Raw genomic sequence first — 27,237 nt, forward strand, 5'->3', positions numbered from 1 at the left:
ATGCCATGGTATACCCTGTCCACACCAGACACAGCTAACAGCATATCCACGCCTCCTATAATCTCTTTCACAGACTTCTACAACATCACCTTGGACCACATCGACATCATGGAGCAGTACCACACCTGGCAGAGCCACGGGAACTCCAACAAGTGAGTCACCAGTCTACAGGAGCAACACTCATATCCCATAATCAGAGCCAGGAGTTTTTCCTGACCAGGACATTTTAAGAGCCCTTCTTATAGGCCATAACTTCTTCTTGGTTAAATGTCTTCAATTCTGAACAGAGTTGGGAAGCCCTGCTGGGAAGAATGGAAACCACAGCAAGTCATTTTCCCATTTCTCTATTAATCAGTATGAGTCAGTGATTGACAGCACATGGCACAGAGAGCAGAACACAATGCACATCAAATATACAGTGCATTCGGAAAGTATTCAGACCTGTTTACTTTTTCCACATTTTGTTACGTTACAGCCTTGTTCTAAAATTGATTAAATCGTTTTTTCCCCTCATCAATCTACATACAACACCCCATTTTGACAAAGCAAAAACAGTAAAAAAAAAAAATAATAATAATAATAATTCACATTTACATAAGTATTCAGACCCTTTACTCAGTACTTTGTTGAAGCACCTTTGGCAGCGATTACAGCCTCGAGTCTTCTTGGGTATGACACTACAAGTTTGACACACCTGTTTTTGGGGAGTTTCTCCCATTCTTCTCTGCAGTTCCTCTCAAGCTCTGTCCGATTGGATGGGGAGTGTCGCTGCACAGCTATTTTCAGGTCTCTCCAAAAAGTATTGTTTCTCATGGTCTGAGAGTCCTTTAGGTGCTTTTTGACAAACTCCAAGCGGGCTGTTATGTGCCTTTTACTGAGGAGTGGCTTCGGTCTGGCCACTCTACCATAAAGGCCTGATTTGTGGAGTGCTGCAGAGATGGTTGTTCTTCTGGAAGGTTCTCCCATCTCCACAGAGGAACTCTGGAGCACCTCCCTGACCAAGGCCCTTCCACGATTGCTCAGTTTGGCAGGGCAGCCAGCACTAGGAAGAGTCTTGGTGGTTCCAAACGTCTTCCATTTAAGAATGATGGAAGCCGCTGTGTTCTTGGGGACGTTCAATGCTGCTGAAATGTTTTGGTACCCTTCCCCAGATCTGTGCCTCGACACAATCCTGTCTCGGAACTCTACGGACAATTCCTTTGACCTCATGGCTCTGTTTTTCTCTGACATGCACTGTCAACTGTGTGTGCCTTTCCAAATCATGCCCAATTAATTGAATTTACTACAGGTGGACTCCAATCAAGTTGTAGAAACATCTCAAGGATGATCAATGGAAACAGGATGCACCTGAGCTCAATTTCGAGTGTCATAGCAAAGGGTCTTAATACTTAAATAAGGTATTTCTGTTTTTTATATTTAATACATTCAAAAAAACGGTTTTTGCTTTGTCATTATTGGATATTGTGTGTAGGCTGATGAGGATAACAATGCCGGGGGGGGGGCAATGCCGCGGTTTTAGAGGCCCTCTTGGCCGCAGAGACAACATTTGCTGTTTTAAAGCTAATTACCTGCAATTCTACACATTTTGTCATGGGGCAGAGAGAACATTTGACAGTTTTAAAGCTAGTTTCCTGCAATTCTACACATTTGTCATGGGGCTGATGAGACATAAATTGCAGTTTCAATGCTAAGTTCCTGCAATTATACACATTTTGCCATGGCTTATCAAATTTCAGAGAGAATCCATATATTTCTTAAAACCCATGCAAGATTTATCAAATGTTTCTCTCTCTCATTTCAGATACTGTATGCAATGCAATGGAAAGTAAATCAGCTTTTATTTAAATCTCAGCAGAATTAGAATATTAGCCATTAAGCCACATTCACACTGCCAATAAAAACATAATAACTGTGAGTGTGCTTGTGCTTGTTGCTTTTGGAGGCACGGAGTCTCTTTCTCCTTCTCTCTCAGTCCTCCAAGCTGAGTTATTCTTCTTTCCATACATTTTAGAAGTGCGGGCTGCTTGCCTAGACTAAATTAAAACTGTGGCCCGCTCATTAAACAATGGGAAACCATCCCATCTACTGAACACTCAACTGCTTTTTTTGTGTCAGAAAGTTAATGTCAGCTTTTCATAGCCGAGCTGTGAAAGGCACAATAATGTTTCAAGTTTGAAGGTCAGTGTTTTCATCTGGTTAAGGAATGCTACTGAATGCACCTGGGAATGTTTTCAGTCTACTTTTAGAATACTACTATATAAAATATCATTAGAGTAGACATTGAATAGACGTTTGTGTTACATTAGGCCTGTGGAGGGGTTTTCCCAGTCCCATTTATGCCCCTTTCACTGGATTAAATATCAAACCTGTTTGTTTTTTCAGGCATGTTCACCTACTTGAAGGATTCCTGTTGTCATTGGTTCAGCAGCTGGAAGTGTGACAACTACTCAGAGTTTCAATTGGTCGGGACTGTATCCTTTCATTCCTAACCCAGGAATTACTGTGTCAACGTTTTCAGATATACAGCAGTCTGCACCACACACACAACAGATGAGTCAATGCTGGAAAACCACACTGGAGAAACAGATACGTTAATGTATTTTTGATGCTATAAATCTGTCTAACCATTGCAAAAAGTGCATACATCTCCAATATCTGCTTATTATCTATCTATATTTCATAGGACTTATGTAAACCACTTTTGCGAGACATGAACAATAACAGAATCTTCATGATATAATGTCAAGCATGATGTTTCCTGCGTTCAATAAGTAAGAGATACAAAAATGTACAATTTCAAACCACTGAACATTAGGTGGCAGTGGCCACCTAATCATTATATTGACCTAATCATTAATATGTCATGTCAGTGTAAGCCAACGTTATCTGACATAACTTTCTTAGGGTTGTCCTCTAGGCTTGGCCGGTATCCAGATTGTCATACCTTCATACTGACCTTGTGCCATACCGAGATATATTCGGTAATACCGGAACTGAACACAAGGGGCACGATTAAAAAACCCCACTGAGCTTTTGTAATCCTAAGGTTAGCAATGCTAACAAGTACATGTAAAATCCCATAGAGAATGCTAACTGAATGCTAGCTAAATCCTAACGAGCACATTGCGAACATTTTATACAGTCTGACCTAAACTATTTGCAAGACAGACATCCAAGCTCACAAAGTTATACAAGTAACTCAAAAATGCTACTCACAGTGTGCTTCATGCACAAAACAAATATTAGACAGCAAGGCTCTTGATCAATGATGGAATTTTGTAAGAAGCTAACCACTTAGCTAGATAGCTAACTAGCTAGTAAATTATGAGCAAACCAAATGCACTAATGCAGAGCATTTAGCAAATTTTAGAGAGTTAACTTAATAGTTATAAGATACACTACATGGCCAAAAGTATGCGGACACGTGCTCATCGAATATATCATTTCAAAATCATGGGCATTAATATGGTGTTGCTCCTCCATTTGCTGCTATAACACCCTCCACTCTTCTGGGAAGACTTTCCACTAAATGTTGGAACATTGCTGTGGGGACTTGCTTCTATTCAGCCACGAGCATTAGTGAGGTTGGGCACTGATGTTGGCTGATTAGGCCTGGCTCGCAGTCGGCGTTCCAATTCATCCCAAAGGTGTTAGATGAGGTTGAGGCCAGTCAAGTTCTTCCACACCGATCTAACAAACCATTTCTGTATGGACCTCGCTTTGTGCACGGGGGCATTGTCATGATGAAACAGGAAAGGGCCTTCCCCAAACTGTTGCCACAAAGTTGGAAGCACAGAATCGTCTAGAATGTCATTGTATGCTGTAGTGTTAAGATTTCCCTTCACTGGAGTTAAGGGGCTTAGCCCGAACCATGAAAAACAGCCCCTGACCATTATTCCTCCACCAAACTTTACAGTTGGCACTATGCATTGGGGCAGGTAGTGTTCTCCTGGCATCTGCCAAACCCAGATTCGTCTGTCGGACTGCCAGATGGTGAAGCGTGATTCATCAATCCAGAGAATGTGTTTCCACTGCTCCAGAGTCCAATGGCGGCGATCTTTACACCACTCCAGCCGATACTTGGCATTGCGTATGGTGATGTTAGGCTTGTGTGAGGCTGCTCGGCCTTGGAAACCCATTTCATTAAGCTCCCGACAAACAGTTCTTGAGCTGACGTTGCTTCCAGAGGCAGTTTGGAACTCAGTAGAGAGTGTTGCAAACGAGGACACAGAAACCACTGTTCTGCGATTGGTCGGCCTGGTGTGCGTCTGCCTTGTAGTGGGATGTCACAATCAATCAATTAAAAAGTAGATACAAATATTCAAATTTAATACAAAACTTAAAATAAATAGTTTCAGCGGTATTGACTGTATTGAAAAAACATTTTCAAACGTATTTTATAAAGCCCTTTTTCAAATCAGCAGTTGTCACAGTGCTTTACAGATACCCAGCCTAAAAACCCAAAGAACAAGCGATGCAGAAGCACAGTTGCTAGGAAAAACTCTCTAGAAGGCTGGAACATAGGAAGAAACCTAGAGAGGAACCAGGCGCCGAGGGGTGGCAAGTCCTCTTCTGGCTGTACTGGGTGGAAATTGAAAGGGATAGTGTAAGATTTTGTCACTCACGCCCTTTTTACTTGCCCAGAGTCAGATGAACTCATGGATACTATTTTTATGTCTCTGCTTGCAGTTTGAATGAAGTTGAAGGTAGCTTTGTGAGCCATTGCTAACTAGCTGTTCCCATAGCCTTCCAGTCATTGCGGTAACACTAGTTAGCAACTTCCTTCAAACTGCACGCAGAGACATAAAAATGGTATCCATGCGTTAATCTGACTCTGGGTAAGTAGAAAAGATTTTGTGAACTTTCACCTCAGTAGTTGGAATCATATCAAACATTTTGAGTGAGTTTACCTTGTTTCTCAGCCCTCTGAATAGCATTCTGTCAACATCTAGTCCAGTTTATAGCATATTCTTTAGTGCAGCATCTCTGTTTTCATTAACTGCCATAGTGTGACAATTAATTAAAGTAAATTACATGAGTGTGTTTTCAAGAGATGGCAATAGAAAGTAGTAAAGAAATTGAGTGAATAAGTTTTTCCTTATGTGTGTTTCAAGGGAGGGATGTATTAATACATTGGAAAGTTGATCATATCCAGTTTATTCCTACCTACAGGTGAGCTGGGGCTTGTCAAAGCTCTGTGTTACATAACATCAGCCTGTGACTAGCGACCTAGCAGGGCTGTGTGCAAGCTAAGTGCTAAACTAGCCAACCTGTTTCCATAGTCATCGCAGTCTGTCAGGTGGTCATGGAAAGAGCCAGGTTACAGAACAGGCCGAGAGTTAAAGCTCTGAGACTACATCTGAATCCCTCTTCCACTATAAAGCTCAAGGCAGTAAAAGGCAGCATGTCAAATAAAAGCCAGATGGATGAGGAAGGCCCCTCTTATAGCTCACAGTTTGGTCTTTGATAAGGACGGTGGATCACAGCCACTTACCTCAGTTTTTTTACATTGACAGTGTGTATGTTTCAGTGATGTTACAGTTACGTTTTGTACAGTGCCGTTCTTACTTTGTGCATGTTGCTTGGAATTTGTACACGTTGCAATAGTATTGTGCTGGAATTGAGCCTGCATATTGCTTTCACTTCCAATGAGATGGGTAGAGACACGTTGCAAAATGAGACTACAGGGACAGGGAGAGATTCAGAGGAGAGCTATTCAGAGAGAGAGTGAGAGGGAGATTTTGACATAGAGACAGCTGAAGACAGCCGGTTGTCCTGGCATTACCTCTGATTGCCCTGGGGCCAGAGATGCAATGTCAAGTAGTCAGTCTGTCAGCTCCTGTACTGATATAGCCTGGCAGGCTACTGTACCACTCTCTCAAAGCACATTGTACAGCACATTTATGTGTAATACAGTATGTTCCCTATAGCCTACTATTAAGTCTTTGCCCTCAAACTCCCCAAAATAAACGTGTGAAGCTCCTTCCCTTTGTTTATTTTGTTTATTTCTTTATTTCACCTTTATTTAACTAGGTAGGCCAGTTGAGAACAAGTTCATATTTACAACTGCGACCTGGCCAAGATAAAGCATAGCAGTGCGATAAAAACAACAACAACACAGAGTTACACATGGGATAAACAAAAACATACAGTCAATAACACAATAGAAAATCTATATACAGTGTGTGCAAATGTAGTAAGTTATGGAGGTAAGGCAATAAATAGGACATAGTGCAAAATAATTACAATTTAGTATTAACACTGGAGTGATAGATGTGCAGAAGATTATGTGCAAATAGAGATACTGGAGTGCAAATTAGCAAAATAAATAACAATATGGGGATGAGGTAGTTGGGTGGGCTAATTACAGATGGGCTGTGTACAGGTGCAGTGATCGGTAAGCTGCTCTGACAACTGATGCTTAAAGTTAGTGAGGGAGATAAGAGTCTCCAGCTTCAGAGATGTTTGCAGTTCGTTCCAGTCATTGGCAGCAGAAAACTGGAAGGAGTGGCGGCCAAAGGAGGTGTTGGCTTTGGGGATGACCAGTGAGATATACCTGCTGGAGCGCACACTATGGGTGGGTGTTGCTATGTTGACCAATGAGCTAAGATAAGGTGGGGATTTGCCTAGCAGTTATTTATAGATGACCTGGAGCCAGTGGGTTTGGCGATGAATATGTAGTGAGGGCCAGCCAACGAGAGCGTACAGGTCACAATGGTGGGTAGTATATGGGGCTTTGGTGACAAAACGGATGGCACTGTGATAGACTACATCCAATTTGCTGAGGAGAGTGTTGGAGGCTATTTTGAAAATGACATCCCCGAAGTCAAGGATCGGTAGGATAGTCAGTTTTACGAGGGCATGTTTGGCAGCATGAGTGAAGGAGGCTTTGTTGCAAAATAGGAAGCCAATTCTAGATTTACTTTGGATTGGAGATGCTTAATGTGAGTCTAGAAGGAGAGTTTACGGTCTAACCAGACACCTAGGTATTTGTAGTTGTCCACATACTCTAAGTCAGACCCGCCGAGAGTAGTGATTCTAGTCGGGCGGGCGGGTGCAAGCAGCATTCGATTGAAGAGCATGCATTTAGTTTTACTAGCGTTTAAGAGCAGTTGGAGGCTACGGAAGGAGTGTTGTATGGCATTGAAGCTCGTTTGGAGGTTTGTTAACACAGTGTCCAATGAAGGGCCAGATGTATACAAAATGGTGTCGTCTGCGTAGAGGTGGATCTGAGAGTCACCAGCAGCAAGAGTGACATCATTGATATACACAGAGAATAGAGTCGGGCCGAGAATTGAACCCTGTGGCACCCCCATCGAGACTGCCAGAGGTCCAGACAACAGGCCCTCCGATTTGACACATTGAACTCTATCTGAGAAGTAGTTGGTGAACCAGGCGAGGAAGTCATTTGAGAAACCAAGGCTATTTAGTCTGCCAAGAAGAATGCAGTGATTGACAGAGTCGAAAGCCTTGGCCAGGTCGATGAAGACGGCTGCAGAGTACTGTCTTTTATCGAACGCGGTTATAATATAATTTAGGACCTTGAGCGTGGCTGAGGTGCACCCATGACCAGTCGGAAACCAGATTGCATAGCGGAGAAGGTACGGTGGGATTCGAAATGGTCGGTGATCTGTTTGTTAACTTGGCTTTCAAATACTTTCGAAAGGCAGGGCAGGATGGATACAGGTCTGTAACAGTTTGGATGTAGAGTGTCACCCTCTTTGAAGAGGGGGATGACTGCGGCAGCTTTCCAATCTCTGGGGATCTCTGTAGCTCAATTGGTAGAGCATGGTGCTTGTAACGCCAGGGTAGTGGGTTCGATCGCTGGGACCACCCATACGTAAAAATGTATGCACACATGACTGTAAGTCGCTTTGGATAAAAGCGTCTGCTAAATGGCATATTATTATTATTATTATTATTATTATTATTATTATTATTATCTCAGATGATACCAAAGAGAGGTTGAACAGGCTAGTAATAGGGGTTGCTACAATTTTGGCGGCTAATTTTAGAAAGAAAGGGTCCAGATTGTCTAGCCCAGCTGATTTGTAGCGGTCCATATTTTGCAGCTCTTTCAGAACATCAGCTATCTGAATTTGGGTGAAGGAGAAACGGGGGGGCATGGGCAAGTTGCAGCGGAGGGTGCAGAGCTGGTGGCCGGGGTAGTGGTAGCCAGGTGGAATGCATGGCCAGCCGTAGCAAAATGCTTATTGAAATTCTTGATTATCGTAGATTTATCGGTGGTGACAATGTTTCCTAGCCTCAGTGCAGAGGGCAGCTGGGAGGAGGTGCTCTTATTCTCCATGGACTTTACAGTGTCCCAAAACTTTTTGGAGTTAGTGCTACAGGATGCACATTTCTGTTTGAAAAAGCTAGCCTTTACTTTCATAACTGATTGTGTGTATTGGTTCCTGACTTCCCTGAAAAGTTGCATATCGTGGGTGCTGATTGATGCTAATGCATACGCCACAGGATGTTTTTGTGCTGGTCAAGGGCAGTCAAGTCTGGGGTGAACCAGGGGCTATATCTGTTCTTAGTTCTGAATTTTTTGAATGGGGCATGCTTATTTAAGATGGAGAGGAAAGCACTTAAAGAACAACCAGGCATCCTCTACTGACGGAATGAGGTCAATATCCATCCAGGATACCCGGGCCAGGTCAATTAGAAAGGCCTGCTCGCTGAAGTGTTTTAGGGAGCGTTTGACAGTGATGAGGAGTGGTCATTTGACCGCGGACCCATTACGGACGCAGGCAATGAGGCAGTGATCGCTGAGATCCTGGTTGAAGACAGCGGAGGTGTATTTAGAGGGTAAATTAGTCAGGATGATATCTATGAGGGTGCCCATGTTTACGGATTTAGGGTTGTACCTGCTAGGTTCCTTGATAATTTGTGTGAGATTGAGGGCAACTAGTTTAGATTGTAGGATGGCCGGGGTGTTAAGCATATCCCAGTTTAGGTCACCAAGCAGTACGAACTCTGAGGATAGATGGGGGGCAATCAATTCACATATGGTGTCCAGGGCACAGCTGGGGCTGAGGGGGGTCTGTAGCAAGCGGCAGCAGTGAGATACTTATTTCTGGAAAGGTGGATTTTTAGAAGTAGAAGCTCAAACTGTTTGGGCACAGACCTGGATAGTATGATAGAGCTCTGCAGGCTATCTCTACAGTAGATTGCAACTCCGCCCCCTTCGGCAGTTCTATCTACACAGAAAATGTTGTAGTTGGGGATAGACATTTCAGAGTTTTTGGTGGCCTTCCTAAGCCAGGATTCAGACACTGCTAGAACATCAGGGTTGGCGGAGTGTGCTAATGCAGTGAAAACTCAAACTTAGGGAGGAGGCTTCTGATGTTAACATGCAAGAAACCAAGGCTTTTACGGTTACAGAAGTCAACAAATGATAGCGCCTGGGGAGTAGGAGTGATACTGGGGGCTACAGGGCCTGGGTTAACCTCTACATCACCAGAGGAACAGAGGAGGAGAAATAAGGATATGGCTAAAGGCTTTAAGAGCTGGTCTTCTAGTGTGTTGGGTACAGAGAATAAAAGGGGCAGATTTCTGGGCGTTGTAGAATAGATTCAGGGCATTATGTACTGACAAGGATATGGAAGGATATGAGTACAGTGAAGGTAAACCTAATCGTTGGGTAACGATGAAAGAGATAGCATCACTGGAGGCACCGATTGAGCCGGTCTCCGTGTGTATGGGGGGTGGGACAAAGGAGCTCTCTGAGGCAGGTTGAGCGGAACTGGGGGCTCTACAGTGAAATGGTATAATAATAACTAACCGAAACAGCAATAGGCAAGGCATATTGACATGGGAGAGAGGCATAAAGCAATCACAGGTGTTAATCGAGAGAGCTAAGACAACAACTGGTAATGGCGATGAAAGTTTGGGCTGAGGCTAAACAGATAAACAGGACAGATAAACAGGATGGGGTACTGTGTAAAGGACTGGTCCAGCAGGCATCAGCTGTGTAGCTGAGTTATCATAAGGTCCAGTGAACAGCAATAGGTGAGTCCGGGAGCAGTTCGATAGCTGCTACGGCACAGGCGAGCAGGAGACACGGCTGTTGATTGTGTGTGCTAGCGGGCTGTGGCTAATCAAATCAAATCAAATTTTATTGGCCACATGCGCCGAATACAACAGGTGCAGACATTACAGTGAAATGCTTACTTACAGCCCTTAACCAACAGTGCATTTATTTTTTTATAAAAAAGTAGAATAAAACAACAAAAAAGTGTTGAGAAAAAAAGAGCAGAAGTAAAATAAAATAACAGTAGGGATCTTCTAGCAGATGGATCTTCGTGGTCGTCACAACGGGAAGCCTGTTGAAACCACATCAGACGATTACGTCGGCAGACTAGTCTTGATGGATCAGCGGGGCTCAGTGTCGACACTAGGAGGTCCCGTCCGGTTGACAGAGAGGTAGATAGCCGGGAGATGGGCCTGGCTCCAGGCTAGCTCAAGGCTAACTGGTGCTTGCTTCAGGTCAGTGGTGATTAGCCAACAACAACATCCATTCGGTTGCAGCTAGCTAGTTGCGATGATCCGGTGTTAAGGTCCAGTGATTCAGTGATTCCGGCAGAAAATCCAATATGTGCCTTGTTGTGTCGAGAAAACGTTGCTAATTATTCTGTGAGACCAAGGAAATCCGCTGACGCTGTACTTTGATCATAAAAGTTTATTTATATCAAAGGGTTACAGCTTCAATTTACAGATACCTGCCGGCATCTGGAGAACAGCCAACCCAAATTCTAAATATGCTATTCTGACCTCCTTTGTCTCAACCAAGTATTTATCCTATGTAATCTGATATGGGTGTTTCCCCTACAGACCAATCCCAGGAGGTCACCTAACAGACTTCCTCTGCTTTAGGGTGCCCCTCTAAAACTGCTCTCCAGATGTCTCCCTGGGCCAAATCAACATTCTCTAAGCTACCATTTGCAAACATTAACAAAGTCATAAATTCCTCAGATACTACATATTCCCCCCTTCGAGACAAATTAAGTCTTGAAAACAAAAAGAATAGGATTATGACAAGTAACAATTTATCTTATTGAGTATCTTTAACAATAAACTAAAAACACATTTTTCTATGGAGTGTAAATACATTTCTATGAAATATGAACAAATCTTTATGGAGTGTGAATACATTTCTATGAAATATGAACAAATCTTTATGGAGTGTGAGAGCGAAAAACCTGTCTGGCAGCCTTCTTTCCAAATATCCATCCATCAATCAAGACAGTAAAATTCTCTCACGGCCCCTCTGCCCCAGGCAACCACCTAAGTACTCCAGATCAATTCATAAATCTTTATCAATGCATCTTAACCTATGATGCAATTTGAATACACATGAAAGCCTCAGCAAACAAAATACAATCAAAAATGTCCACATTCAGGCTGGTCGACCCATCAGACCCTCCTGTGGATTCTCTCTATCCCTGCCTAGACCCCATGTCCCTAAGCATCCACGAAATAAACAAAAACATCTGAGATCCCCACATGTACCCAATAACAGCAAATATCATTCTACAAAAATTTATACAGAAAGAATATGACACAAATTATGTATTACACATGCAAATATGTCTATATATCATTGCAGACACTGGAATGTAGTCCACTGCACTTCATCTCCTCAGCAGTGTCGACTTCCAATGCAACGTCGATGATGGAATCTGAACATTTCCACACCTTCCTTGTTCCACTTCCTCCAGTCCATTCATATTCTCCTTTCATATTGTCCATGTTTGAGTATTTGAATCCCCTCTACATATTCCCCCATATGCTTCTGGAAGAAAAGAAAAGACCAAACAGTATCTTTTGCAAAACAACACATTCAAATTAAAACATCAATATCAACTAAAAATATAAAAATGATATATAAAATGAATCACATACCATTTCCCCCCTTTGATTCATAACAAAATACTAAAATCACACTAATATTTAAAAACATTAGAAAAATGATCGGATATTCAAAATTGATATCTATCTATCAATACTCCTTTGAGTCTTGACAGAAGGTTAAACCCTCTTATCGTTTCATTCGCAAAACCCTTCAAATTATAGGTAATGTTATCTATGTTATCTTCCCAAATTTTACACCATACCATGGAAAAATCCCCACTTCTCTCTTAGACTTATCCTCCAATGATAGGCTTCCCAGACTATGAAACTTCTCTCTTTCAGAATCAGATGTATCTCTTTCCCCTTGCTACCCCTCTTTTAATTTTAAAACCTCATATGGAAGCTTCAACATCGACATGTAACAACATCCTGTCCATCCATAGGGTAAGAATATATACGCTTTATCACCACAAACCCACCAAATATCTCTAAAATTCCTAATAGTCACATTACCAGGCAAAATTTGATCTTTCACCATCAAAGTCCTGCTCTTCTTACTAACTGGAACATAAAAAGTTACATTATATTTCTCATTACTAACCTTATGTTCATGCTTACCCAAAGTCATCATATAATCATCACAATCTGATATTCCCATAAACATCCCCTTTCCATCATATGTTTTATTAGAACAAAAACAGCTTTTAGCCCTCACTGGTTTCCTCCCCAATGCTTCATGAAGCGCTGTTAACTGATTTTACTTCCCATCTAATAAATTCACATAGGGTAATTCACTTAACCAATAACACTTAAACCTAGGCCTAAACAAATGTTTCCACAACAACATTATTTTCTCTCTTAATGATTGTTGCTGATACAACATCCATTATAAAACATAAGATTGACACATACTTGATAGAAGTTTAGCTACCTTCTAAGATTCAACCCCATTTTCCTTATGCTGAAATTCTCAACAGACATGGACCCTCAAGATTCCTCACTGATCTTACAGAATGAGTTAACTCCTTGAACTAAAGATTCCTACCTTCCCATCCATCTTTAATTTACAAAACAGAAGAATCAAATCCATATGCCTTCCATTTAGTTTCTCTCTTCCCTAACGAACTGTATTGATCAGATATATCTTCTTGTCTTTCATTAAAATCAAAGAACTCATCCTGTACCTCCATGATAGTATTCTGCACTATTTCAGATGAATCTGCATCATTCTCTACTACCATCTGCTCTCCTATCTCAACACTATCCTTACTACCATTGACAGCACTCTCCATCCGTATCATAAACTCCTGAGTCACTCTTGCTACATCCTTTAGTTTCAGAAAAGTTGTTGTTGGTGTCTGTGTCATATTTCCTACATTTGTTATTGCCGTCGTACCATTAACCTCTCTCAAAGTTACTATTAAAATAGTTGCTTTAGTTGATGTATTAACACCCTTAACTATTTCCAGTGGGAAAGTTACAGATATCCTCTGTGTAGTATTTACTGTTGGAGTGGCTACTGTAATATACTTCTCTTGAACTCCTTTGGTGACTGTGGAAGCTTCAACAGACTTCAAATCTTCCATCATAAGCGTCACCTTACGAGTTACATAGCCTTATAACCAATAATTCTTAACCGGAACAAATTTTAATGCTTGCACTAGATAAGCACACATATATTCTCCCTGATCTTTCCATGTAACATTACGCAAAATAAGTGAGCAATCACTCATAACCCTCTTCCACTTCATATCGTTGTTCAAAATATACTTCCTTTGACTAAATGAAACAGCTTCTACTTCTAGTCTTCATAACAACACTTCTTCTCCATAATTATCTCTCCACATGAGAGGAATCTCACCTCTACACATTCCTTCTCTCACATCTACAAGGAAGATGAGCTGTACCACCCATCCTAACCCTAATGACAGTCTTTTCCTCTAAAATTGGTGCTGGAGCGATTGGCTCCCTTGTAATCAAATGTGATATATTTATAGCTTTAATAACTGTCAATGTTGAAAGAGTTGAAATGCTTGTCACTGTTGTTATAATAAGCTGAAGTGTTGATGTCATTGTCGTTGATTCATCCATTCTCCCTAAAGCTTTGAAGTCTTTACTTGTATTTCCATCTATCACCACTAGTGTCACTACATTAACTCTCAGTCCCAACTCTAATCCCTCACTTTCAAACTGTTGATTATAAAAAATACATTCATAATCACCTTGATCTTCCTGCTGGGAATTGTAAATATAGATACTGCAATCACCCTCAATCTTCATTCTTCTCTTATCATTCAACAACGCATACTTTCTCAATGCAACTGCTCCTAACAGATCTAAACTCCTACCATATCTATCTTCCCACTGAACTCTAAATTTCCCTTCACCACTGTTCTCTCTCTCTTCCTACTAACATTGAAGCTTAGCTGACTCTCCTAGAGTTCCTTCAACCCTAGTTTTCCTAACTTTTTTGATCTGACTTTTCTCCTAACTTTTCAAAAACCATTTCACTGATTTATCCACAAATTCCTTTCCCACTAATTTTAGGATATGTGATCGGGAAGTCCCCACCTGCTTATGACTTCTTTACACACAGACTTGGCAAACGACTGAGCATCTTTTAGCTTAGTTTGACATCTTATTCACCTCTTAGTGTAGGAATGTAACCAAGAATAACAGTCACCCCCTGTAAACATTATTTTTCAGACAGATTGTCCTCCTTCCTATGATATAATCAACCTTTTCAAGCAGATATGATTCCCAAAAACCCTACTCCTTTATAATCTTCTCCTAACCTTAGCCTTCTTTAAAAAATCTTCACTGAGATTTCCAATCCAGAATACTAAAGACAAATCCATTTCTGTCATCATCAACAATTGGTAAACCTTTTCCTTTGGCACTTCTACCAGACAGCCGTCTGGTGTACATCTTATTGTACAGTTCAACTTACACAATGCATCTCTTCCCAACAATGCAATAGGTGTATGTTCTGATACCAGTATGGGTATTGTAATTTTCTTAGATTTTTATAGCAGAGCTCAATTGGTTCCTTAAGAGTAATCAACTGTTTTACTCCCTCAAATCCCTATCCTAATTAGTTAATTTTACATAGTGAGATGTGTAACCTCTTCAGGCTGAACACAGATAAAAGCAGCTCCACTATCCACCATCACTTCCCATGGTCGGTTGTTTATTTTCACCTCAATTGTTTGATATTTTTCCGGTCCTGATGCTACCAGCTGACACCCCCCTTTCGGATCTTCTAGGCACTCTAGAATCCTTGCTCCGGGCCCCTATAGGGGTTCACCTGTCCTCCAGATGATCTTGACTTGCTCCTGTATCTACCTCTGAAATTCCCTCTGATGTTTCCTCCTGGCCCATTGCACTCACATCAAAGTCACCAACCTGTCCACAATCATAACACACTTCTGGAGATTGCTGGAAGTATGGCTTAAATCTTCCTCCTCTTCCTCTTCCTAAGTCTTCTCGTCCTCTTCCTCTCCAATTCTTTCACAGTCCAGAAACTATCTATGGAAATGAAACAACTTGTACCACTAGTTGTGGCTGGTACAATTGCATTTGACCTTGTTCAGTTGAAGCTGTGGCAGTGATTGTTGATTTAGTGCACACTGATTCTTCATAACCAAAGCTTTTCTTCTCCTTCTTATTCTCCCACCAGTTGTATTTGATTGAGTTTTCTGAGAGTTTCTTGGTCCTGTTCTTTCTGGTTGTGTTCCTTTTTCCTGTACAGATCCACTTGATGGGCTATATGATCTGTATAGACGCCTTTTGTCATGCTTCCAAGTCCAACCACCTCTGCGAGTTTGCTCCTTACTGGTGAGGGCAGTCCCATCTGCAGTTTAGCTCTCAAAATTGACTGCTCAATTTGACTCACATCTGGATCATTTCCGGTAATATTTCTCCACACTTGATGGACTCTTGACACATAGGCTCTCGGATTTTCTTGTTGTCCTAGTGGATCAATCAGAATGTTATCAGGATGCACATTTGTTGGAAACGAATCTTTCAGTGCTCTCCACAGCCTATTATTACTTGCAGCCAACAATTCAGGGTCATTCACTGCAGTCCCTACATATCTATTAAGTCCCGCTCTCTGAAATATTTCTTCCATATCAGGAATCCCAAGGAGATTAGCCAGAAGTCTCTTAATGTCTCCTATGGCAGACTATGTTCCCACCATAATTTCTTCCTCTTTCTTGAAATCCAAGGATATGCTCCATCTTGAAGAGTAGACAGCTTCTCAAGTATATCTGGCATATCTGTATTTTTCAAAGGCTTATATTCTAAGTTTTGTCCTCGAATGATCACCTTGCATCATCTTCTTACTTGTGCTCCCTTGTCTTGGCCTTAATGTATACCTCTTCTCCAATTCTTGGGATCCTTTTCTCAGCAGTTTTTTCTCCTCTTCTGTATCTTCAGCTTCTTGAGTTGTTGTTCCAGTTCTCTTACTTCTTCTAAATTATTCGCTTTACCCAGGCATAATACACATCGGTCTATATCTCTTTCTATTTCTTCTGTGCTAGTCATTGTTGGATAAAATCCTCTTGAACATAAAGCACCTTTAATCTCCAAATCTTTATCACTTTCTCCATCTTCACTTTCCTCAGAGATCGAATCTCTAGTATCCTTCTTCCTTCAACTTCCATCAGAGATCAAATCTCTAGTATCCTTCTTCTTTCCTCTCTTGCCAACTTCCTTCTAATCACAGAGTCATATCCACCCATGATCTCTTCTCAATCACTCTGATCATCATCATCATCATCTTCAAGTTCCATCTTCCTTAACCTCACTCCACCCTTAGTTTCCAGACATCTCATTTTCTTACTACTTTTGGAGTTTTGATTCATTTTTATGGTCGTTTCTGCTTGTCCTCTCTCTATTATTCGTTCATCCTCATCTCTGATGCAATAATCACCCTCCTGAATGATCACTGGAAGCTGAGGATAGACGACCTTAAACTCTACTTCTTTCTCATAAGGTGGGGGTCTTTTTGCTGAATCCGTATGTGAGAAAGGTGTACTGACTTCTGTCATTAGTTTTTCTGTCACCTTCACTGCTTTTACAATTTTCTCTATACCTTTGTTTCTTTTATCGCTGGTATCTTTTATCAGTTTTTGTCCTTCATTTTCAAACAGCTTAAGAACACCCAGCTCTCTTTGTCTCTTTTCTTTACATTGTTCCCTTTTTTTCCCCTTTCTTTTGATCTGCTTTATGAATTGACAGAAGCACTTTCATTATGTTGATGACGTCAGGGTTAAGAGTCCCTTCCACTGGCCATGGTTGTTCAATGTCAGGCCAACGTTTATTCCCTTTTCCAGATAACCTTGCAATACCATTAACTAGAGGATTACTATTTTCAACTATATCAACAGGTGTAATTACTTTCATAGTCTTGATGTCCTTTTTCCCCATTGTAACAACTCTTTTATATTCCTTTATTGTGAATTATTTTATTTTTTTAGACTATATAGCTTATAGTTTCCTCCCTTTAATTATTAATAAAAACTAAAAATATATATATATATATTTTTTAAACAATTAATCAATCAATTTATGTATAATTAAAATATGTATTTTTTTTTTTTTTTTTACCAATTTATTACTTAGTGGCAATCTTACCACATCCAATCAGGAAAAGTAAATGAAAGTAGTCAACTTCAGAGCAATCCAAAAAAGAAAGACCTACAATCCAGCAACACTACAGTACTCACAAACCAATTGCTTAATAAGCACCCAATTACCTTAATTTACAGAATAATGTCAGTACATTAACTCTAATCAAACCAACTTATTCACAAAAACTCCAATATGCAATTACATCAATTGATCAGTCTGTTGCCAAGTCCCTGTCAAATTGTCATAACATCAAATATGCTAGGCAACCAAAATATCCTGTATGGGAAGGTAAGTTTTGTAAATAGAACAGTACTGGCCTTAGTTTGACTGGATCCGTTGCAGCAGACTCTGTCGCAGCACACCCTGTCGCTTGATGTACACGTCAGCAATTCATCTCTCTCTCTCTCTCTCCTCCTCCCTCTTATCGTCTCTCATATCACAAAAGAACAAAGAAACAGACAAGAATTTAGTAGTTTATGCACTCACTGAGTTATTTCAACCATTCAATACTCCTCCGTTCACATTCGCTCTAAGAAATAAGCAAACTTAACTCAGGAATATTTATAGATAGCTCAATAACATTTTATTTTATTTATTTTATTATTTTAATTTTTTATCCGTCAACATATCTCTCATCTATCAATTCAATAGGTCTCAAGAAAACAGTTTCATCGTCAAACAACAGCCGATTTAACAACCAGAATACACTATTAGTCTCTAAATCTTCTCTCTCTTTGTCTGCGTCTCCCCGCAGCTCAGTGGCACATTTGCCCTACGTAACTCTAGAGTCATAAAATCACGCGCATGCGTAGTTCATACACCACTACGATTTCAGAGTGGATGGAGCTCTCTCCCAGCTCTCTCCAAGCTAGACAACAGAAAGTAGACAGTCCCGCTGTACTTCCTCTCTTTTACCCCTCATAGACAAACAATAACACTTAACAGAGCTCACAAACCATAGGACACAAATCCTACTCTATTCTACACAAACATACATACAGTTTAAGAGGCTTAATCCATTCCAATGGACCCCTAAGGTAGCATGCAGCATGTAGCATGTATCATGTATCATGTAGCATGTAGCATGTAGCATGTTACCTCCATTGCGCCGTATAATTCCTTTGTTCCTAAATTTAGGCTTTCACGAGGTCCGCGGAAATTCAATGAGCGGTCACATCAATCATATAATTCGTCAACCACATGTTGAGAGGTAACTTATAATAATAATAATATAATATGCCATTTAGCAGACGCTTTTATCCAAAGCGACTTACAGTCATGTGTGCATACATTTTTGTGTATGGGTGGTCCCGGGGATCGAACCCACTACCCTGGCGTTACAAGCGCCGCGCTCTACCAGCTGAGCTACAGAGGACTTGCAACCGAATATATATACCACAGCCTCAAGCCCCCTGGACTTACCTAAATACACCTAACGTGCTGTTAGGATTTTCGGCCCATCCTAATGATCGCCTCCTTAGAGGGCTAACATAGATTCGCAATGGTTCTAATTTGTACACATTTACCTTGGCCTTATTCCTTTCAATCTATTTTTCTTGAATTTTATTCAAGCAAAACATCCCTATAGACACTCCCCCCTTTTTGCGTTGTTTACCAGCGCAAACAAATTTAGAACGGACTCCTATCCCACAGCATATAACCAACAACGCACACACGCAAGTTCTTAACGGTGCATTTATTCAACGCACAGATACACAGACACACGAACTAACCAGAGCCCAAAGTGGTGAGAAAACTCACCCTTATCTGCCGGACTCTGGAGCCAGAGTCAGCTCGGCGCCCATGAATGGAATGCTGAGAAAAAACGCAATTTGTCCAAATCCTCGTCGCCATTTTGTTTTGTCGAGAAAACGTTGCTAATTATGCTGTGAGACCAAGGAAATCCGCTGACGCTGTACTTTGATCATAAAGGTTTATTTATATCAAAGGGTTACAGCTTCAATTTACAGATACCTGCCGGCATCTGGAGAACAGCCAACCCAAATTCTAAATATGCTATTCTGACCTCCTTTGTCTCAACCAAGTATTTATCCTATGTAATTTGATATGGGTGTTTCCCCTACAGACCAATCCCAGGAGACTTCCTCTGCTTTAGGGTGCCCCTCTAAAACTGCTCTCCAGATGTCTCCCTGGGCCAAATCAACATTCTCTAAGCTACCATTTGCAAACATTAACAAAGTCATAAATTCCTCAGATACTACAGCCTAACATTGTACAGTGAGATTCTGATTGTTATGTAAGGCCAAGAATCAACCATGAAAATAATTGGAAAGCCAATGACATTGAGTTTTGTAGTAGGTGGCTGTTCATTCCCTTCACTACAGAAACCCTGTTGAATTTCCCATGGTTCTGTGAGTGTGTGAAAGTGTGCACAAAGGTGTGTGTATGTGTGTGTATGTGTGCATGTGTTCGTAAGAGGGTTGTGTGTGTCTGAGCAGTCTGCATGCATGTTTGCTTATGTGTTTGTACTCTTGAATACAGGCACCCACTCTACCTGCAGTTACCACATTATAAAGGTATCTGTGTGCTATTCCTCTGAAATATAGCCAAAGTGGCTCCGTCTGTGTGTGTGTGCAAGGGTGCGTGCGTTACTGCTTGTGTGTTGTTTGTGCATGCGTGATTGTGTGTGTGTGTGCGTGCCTGTGTGTGTGCGTAGGCGGAGATTTAATGGACTAAATGTTCTGTCCACCTGCTGGGATTTGTAGTAAAGGGGCGGTGGCTGACGTAGATCCATCAATCCTATTAGGCAATGTTCAATCATTTGAAAATAAATTGGATGACCTAAGATTTTACTACCAACGGGACATTAAAAACTGTAATATCTTATGTTTCACCGAGTCGTGGCTGAACGACGACATGGATAACATACAGCTGGCGGGATATACGCTACATCGGCAGGATAGAACGGCTGATTCCGGTAAGACAAGGGGTGGCGGTCTGTGTGTATTTGTAAACAACAGCTGGTGCATAAAATCTAATACTAAGGAAGTCTTGAGGTTTTGCTCGCCTGAGGTAGAGTATCTCATGATAAGCTGTAGACCACACTATTTACCAAGAGAGTTTTCATCTATATTTTTCGTAGCTGTCTATTTACCACCACAAACCGATGTTGGCACTAGGATTGCACTCAATGAGCTGTATAAGGCCATAAGTAAACAGGAAAACGCTCATTTAGAGGCAGTGCTCCTAGTGGCCGGGGACTTTAATGCAGGGGAACTTAAATCCGTTCTACCTAATTTCTACCAGCATGTTAAATATGCAACCAGAGGAAAATAATCTCTAGACCACCTTTACTCCACACACAGAGACGCGTACAAAGCTCTCCCTCGCCCTCCATTTGACAATTCTGACCAGAGACGCGTACAAAGCTCTCCCTCGCCCTCCATTTGACAATTCTGACCATAACTCTATCCTCCTGATTCCTGCTTATAAGCAAAAACTAAAGCAGGAAGCACCAGTGACTCGGTTAATAAGGAAGTGGTCAGATGACGCAGATGGTAAGCTACACAACTGTTTTGCTAGCACAGACTGGAACATGTTCCGGGATTCTTCCGATAGCATTGAGGAGTACACCACATCAATCACTGGCTTCATCAATAAGTGTATTGACGATGTCATCCCCACAGTGACCGTACGTACATACCCCAACCAGAAGCCATCACAGGCAACATCCGCACTGAGCTAAAGGGTAGAGCTGCCGCTTTCAAGGAGCGGGACTCTAACCCGGACGCTTATAAGAAATCCCGCTATTCCTCAAAAAGTTATATAGCTGCACCATCGAGAGCATCCTGATTGGTTGCATCACTGTCTGGTATGGCAACTGCTCGGCCTCCGACCGCAAGGCACTACAGAGGGTACTGCATACAGCCCAGTACATCACTGGGGCCAAGCTTCCTGCCATCCAGGACCTCTATACCCGACGGTGTCAGAGGAAGGCCCTAAAATTTGTCAAAGACTCCAGCCACCCTAGTCATAGACTGTTCTCTCTGCTACCGCACGGCAAGTGGTACCGGAGCGCCAAGTCTAGGTCCAAAAGGCTTCTTAACAGCTTCTACCCCCAAGCCATAAGACTCCTGAACAGCTAATCATGGCTACCAGGACTATTTGCATTGGTACCGTACGTTATGTTAAAATTTCCTGTGTTATTGTGTTGCACTAATATATTAATTGTCACTGAGTGATGTGCAGTGATTTCATATTGTCTGGGCATTGTTAGATGGCTCAGGAAAATAGCTTTTTGACACAAGACACTGATCCTGCTTTGGTGAAAACTGATCACCTAAAATTGTCTAAACTGTCTCTGAATCAGTGTATTGTCCTTAACTCTATGTGTCAGCTCATGGGTCTCGCTGTGTACAACAGCATTGGTTTGGACATCCACTTCCCTCCATACTGCTACAAGAAGCTCTTGACTCCACACATCGCAGTGCTAGCTGTGCCACTAGAGATCCTGGTTCGAATCCAGGCTCAGTCATAGCCGGCCGTGACCGGGAGACCCATGGGGCGGCGCACAATTGGCCCAGCGTCGTCCAGGGTAGGGGAGGGAATGGCCGGCAGGGATGTAGCTCAGTTGGTAGAGCATGGCGTTTGCAACGCCAGGGTTGTGGGTTCGATTCCAGTATATAAAATTAAAAAAAATTATGCACTCACTAACTGTAAGTCGCTCTGGATAAGAGCGTCTGCTAAATTGACTAAAATGTAAAAATGTAATGTAACCAGAAAACTCCTGTTGGCATGGCAACCGCCACCCTGGGCGACCTGCATCAGGTTATGCCGGTGCGTCTTCTATGATTGCTTTATCTCAAGCACAGCATTTAGAGTAACAAAACGTTCTGAGGATAGGAATCCTCATCAGTATAGGTAAATTTGACTGCAGACCGGCGTGGGTTTTAGGGGGTTAAAGTAAGGATCACAATACCCCAGTTAACCAGCAGGGGGACCAACAGTTCAGCTTTTCTGTCTTTACTCCCAAACGTTTTCCTTTGGACTGGATCCAACCTCTGAAACTCATTTGAATTAATTTAAATTAATCAGTATTTTAAACTTTTCCTCTACTTTTTATTCAGTCTGTCCAATGTGAAACAACTCTCAGGTCTTTTATTCTAAAATGTACACACCCATTGCTGACATGGTGTTTCTTGGTATAAGTTTTGGCACAGTTTTAATTGTTAAACTGTGCCAGATGCTTGCCTCCTCTTTTTTTGGAGGGGGGCTTTGTTCACAGTTACATAAGAGTGGGGGATTGTTATCTCCCCTGTCTGTCCTAAAAAAAACACACATTATGACACTGTAGCTTCGGTGAAGCAGGGTGGCGGGCCTGGCATACTCTAAGTGCCACAGTAATGCTGCCCTGGCTCCCTTTGGGGCATGACAGGCAGGCACAGCCATGCCACTGTATGACCGATCAGAGATTGTGCCCTCACCTTATGTAATTACTTTGCAGTTGAGCTGATTCAAGGAGATGGTTAAAAATTGTTTGCAGTACAGTCCCATCTGCAAATGCAATTGTCATAGTAATTACATGGTGAATGGTTTGCTGAATACACATTTGTCCAGACACAGATTATTAGTTTTCAAACAGAAGCTTGCTAACATAATGTGCACATTCATGCAGGCACACATAGTAATACATCACCTGTGTACAGTCCATTGACAGTAAGTAATAAAAGTGACATACATTATTTTCCATTTCAGGACCTAGCACATGGGCTTGGAGAGCTGTTCAGCTATGCGGGCAATGTGGAGGAAGACTTCTATCTGACCTTCCAGGTATGGACCATCTCCGCTCCTATTTATTACCTGTGCAAGGGCAACAGTGCACCAGGGGTCCAATTCAGACCCGAGTTAAGCATGTGTTAATGGAACATAATTCCCTTTTTATGCACTTTTCTCGCTATGCATATTCTGACCTTAAACTTAAGCATGAGAATAGCATGCTATTCACCTGCTATTCGGGGTGTAGATCGAATAAATGAAGGTGTGGCAGAGGTGTCTACAGATATGCCGTATTCTGTCCTTGACTTAATTCCCTAATAATTTCATCACCTTTATGCATGAGGAAACCATGAATAAGGTGTAGTGAACATACCGGTTCCAAGTGGAAAAAGCATCTACTTTCAGTTAGAAATAACACCATTCTCCAAGCACTATAATTTACAACTTGATAAGAGCTATTAATAAGAACTAGGTAAATGAGTATTCCATTTGGATAAGGGAATTGTAAATATATGGAGATTTTAAACTAGTTACAGAAAGCTAAGGATGGATCAACAACATTGTAGTTAATCCACAATGCGGACCTAAATGGCATAGTGAAAAGAAGCAAGCCTGTACAGCAGGGTTCTTCAATTCCGGTCCTGGAGGGCCGAAACACCTCTGTTTTTCATCCTCTCCTTCTAATCAGGGGCTAATTCAGACCTGGGACACCAGGTGAGTGCAATTAACTACCAGGTAGAAATAAAAAACAGAAGTGTTTCGGCCCTCCAGGACCGGAATTGAAGAACCCTGCTGTACAGAATAAAAATCTTCCGAAACATGCATGTTCCGAAACATGGATCAACAATAACTAAATCAACTGACTATGAATGTGTCATTATTGTGATTTTAGTCTGCCTGGGAGTGTCTTTATTTAAATTTGTATGCCTTGTCAGCATTAGTAAGCTAAGAATGTCAGAGGTCAAAATCAGTCAGCACTCTTATCAATCTATCTTCATTCTATCACCACTTATCATGGGTTATGTTGTCACACCTCTGAAATATTATGAGACTGAGATTAAGATCTTTGTAAATGTGCATTTTGGCCTCTGAGTCAAGGAAACCCAAGGTTTCAGGGTCTTTCACCATTTTACTGGGTGAAGGGTCTTTCACCCTTACTGAGGCAGAGGTATACTCACTGAACCGTATTCAGTTCACACCCACCATCATCCATTACCCCTCTATATGACAGCTCCTATATGCTATATCCTTCACTCACCAGCTGAGTTCAACACCAGAGCAAATACATTATCTATGCCCCTGGTTACTGATTACAGTAGGCTATTTTTAAGCCCACATGTTTACCGTAAGTGAATGTTGACCATAAACTAATATAAGCTTTCACAGGAAATCCACTCTCTTCTTGTAAAGATAATGAGTGTATCATTGTATCTAGATTTTCCAAGAGGAGCTTGGCATTGTCAAGTCCTATAACCTGAAACCTGGAGGTGACAAGATCCCAGTCAACAAACAGAACAGAAAGGGTGAGTAGGCCTATACTGTAGGCTAAAATATGAGGGGTAGACATACAGGGGCCACAGGATGTGCTTTGTTTTTATTCATCCCATCTCTAACACAGCTTATTCAATGAATCAATTAGTCATGGTCATCAATTTAAAACACTCTACAATGAAATCAAGCTTCGGCCCTCCAGGACTACATTTCTGTTTGAAAATCAGAGACGTGCCATTCCCTTAAACCTAATTCCCGTTAGTGTGTCTTTTTCTGTTCCACACGTTATGTCACAATGCTCCTCTTTGTGTTTGAGTATGTGTCTCCTCTATTTGTGGGTGTGAGTGGCTTATTCAATTATTTTCTTTCTCTGCAGAATATGTTCAGCTGTACGCTGATTTCCTACTGAATAAGTCAATTTACAAGCAGTTTGCAGCCTTCTATCATGGCTTCCATAATGTGTGTGCATCACACACTATGATGGTGAGTCAGGACTTCTCTGGGCATTCTGTGGGGGTGGGGTAAAAGTCGGCTCAGCTCCCAGGTTCTTGGAGGTCTTTCATTGTACGATAAGAGTTATTCACGTCACTGTGGTCAGAAAACATCCAGATGAAAATTCTGATACAGGTGTGTAACCGTAGGGCCTACTCATGCAGTTCTGAGTAAAAGTAGGAGAGAAGCTAATATCAGAGTGTGTGTGTGTGTGTGTGTGTGTGTGTGTGTGTGTGTGTGTGTGTGTGTGTGTGTGTGTATCTCATATATACAAAACTTCTACCCACCAGCCCCCTCCTGTTCCCAATGGTCCCTCTCCTGGGGTATTTGTCCCAGGGCCTCCTGGGACAAATGTGTTAACATCTAGTTACTGCAGCAAAAATCTAACACAGTTGGCTACTGTTGAATACCGATCTGCCAGAGACAAAGAAAAGCTTATGTTCTCCCCGACCCAGACTTGGCCAGCGGGGTAGCCTCATATTGGGGTGGTGGGGTGACACTCATGGGCTGTTGCACTTTATAGATACTGTATCATGAGCCTGGGTGTAATTATGTGTTTCCAGGCTATATTATAGATGTCTGGACACAGCAGGCACTGTGGTGAGTGGGCCAATATGTGCAAACATTTCTACAAACCTGTTTTTGCTTTGTCATTATGGGGTATTGTGTTTAGATTGATGAGGATTTTTTATTCATTTAATCCATTTTAGATTAAGGCTGTAACATAACAAAATTTTGAAAAAGTGAAGGGGGTCTGAATACTTTCCGAATGCAGTATAAATATATACTGAGTGGATTCGGCTATTTCATCGAACACACAGCCATGCAATCTCCATAGACAAATATTGGCAGTAGAATGGCCTCACTGAAGGGCTCAGTGACTTTTAACGTGGCACCGTCATAGGATGCCACCTTTCCAACAAGTCACTTCCTCAAATTTCTGCCCTGCTAGAGCTGCCCCGGTCAACTTTAAGTGCTGTTATTGTGAAGTGGAAACATCTAGGCGCAACAGCTCAGCCGCGAAGTGGTAGGCCACACAAGCTCAAAATCGTCTGCCCTCGTTTACAACACTCACTACCGAGTTCCAAGCTGCCTCTGGAAGTAATGTCAGCACAAGAACTGTTCGTTGGGAGCTTCATGAAATGGGTTTCCATGGCCGAGCAGCTGCACACAACCCTAAGATCACCATGCGCAATGCCAAGTGTCGGCTGGAGTGGTGTAAAGCTCGCCGCCATTGAACTCTGGAACAGTGGAAACGCGTTCTCTGGAGTGATGAATCACGCTTCACTATTTGGCAGTCCGACAGACAAATCTGGTTTTGAGAGATGCCAGGAAAATACTAATTGCCCCAATGCATAGTGCCAGCTGTAAAGTTTGGTGGAGGAGGAATAATGGTCTGGGGCTGCTTTTCATGGTTCAGGCCCCTTAGTTCCAGTGAAGGGAAATCTTAATGCTACAGCATACAATGACATTCTAGACGATTCTGTGCTTCCAACTTTGTGCAACAGTTTGGGGAAGCCCTTTCCTGTTTCAACATGACAATGCCCCCGTTCACAAAGCGAGGTCCATACAGAAATGGTTTGTCGAGATCGGTGTGGAAGAACTTGACTGGCTTGCACAGAGCCCTGACCTCAACCCCATCGAACACCTTTGGGATGAATTGGACCGCCGACTGCGAGCCAGGCCTAATCGCCCAACATCAGTGGCTGACCTCACTAATGCTCTTGTGGCTGAATGGAAGCAAGTCCCTGCAGCGATGTTCCAACATGTAGTGGAAAGCCTTCCCATTAGAGTGGAGGCTGTAATAGCAGTAAAGGGGGGGACCAACTCCATATTAATGCCCAAGATTATGGAATGAGATGTTCGACGAGCAGGTGTCCACATACTTTTGGTCATTTAGTGTATTTTTGATTTACAATGGCCCTCAAAAAATAAAAATGTCATCCATAGCCTGCACTCAAATAGAGAATTGAGGTTATGTTCAGTTACTTTTTTAATATGCCAGGTAGGCTACGCTGTTTGTAA

The 27,237-nt window shown here is 41.8% G+C and overlaps 1 protein-coding gene across 1 annotated transcript; it reads left to right on the forward strand.

Moving 5' to 3' along the window:
* LOC311133122 (putative E3 ubiquitin-protein ligase HECTD2) lies at nt 1-25,245 on the forward strand (the record flags this gene model as incomplete). Its single annotated transcript, XM_084166556.1, has 8 exons — nt 1-152; nt 356-360; nt 2,383-2,471; nt 21,851-21,940; nt 22,234-22,290; nt 23,209-23,283; nt 24,665-24,752; nt 25,097-25,245. 8 exons carry the CDS (start codon nt 1-3, stop codon nt 25,243-25,245), a joined length of 705 nt encoding a protein of 234 aa, XP_084022682.1.
* Nucleotides 25,246-27,237: the final 1,992 nt, after the last annotated feature.

This window comes from Coregonus lavaretus (genome assembly GCF_964263955.1).
Source record: "Coregonus lavaretus genome assembly, chromosome: 1".
In the NCBI taxonomy this organism is placed as follows: domain Eukaryota; kingdom Metazoa; phylum Chordata; class Actinopteri; order Salmoniformes; family Salmonidae; genus Coregonus; species Coregonus lavaretus.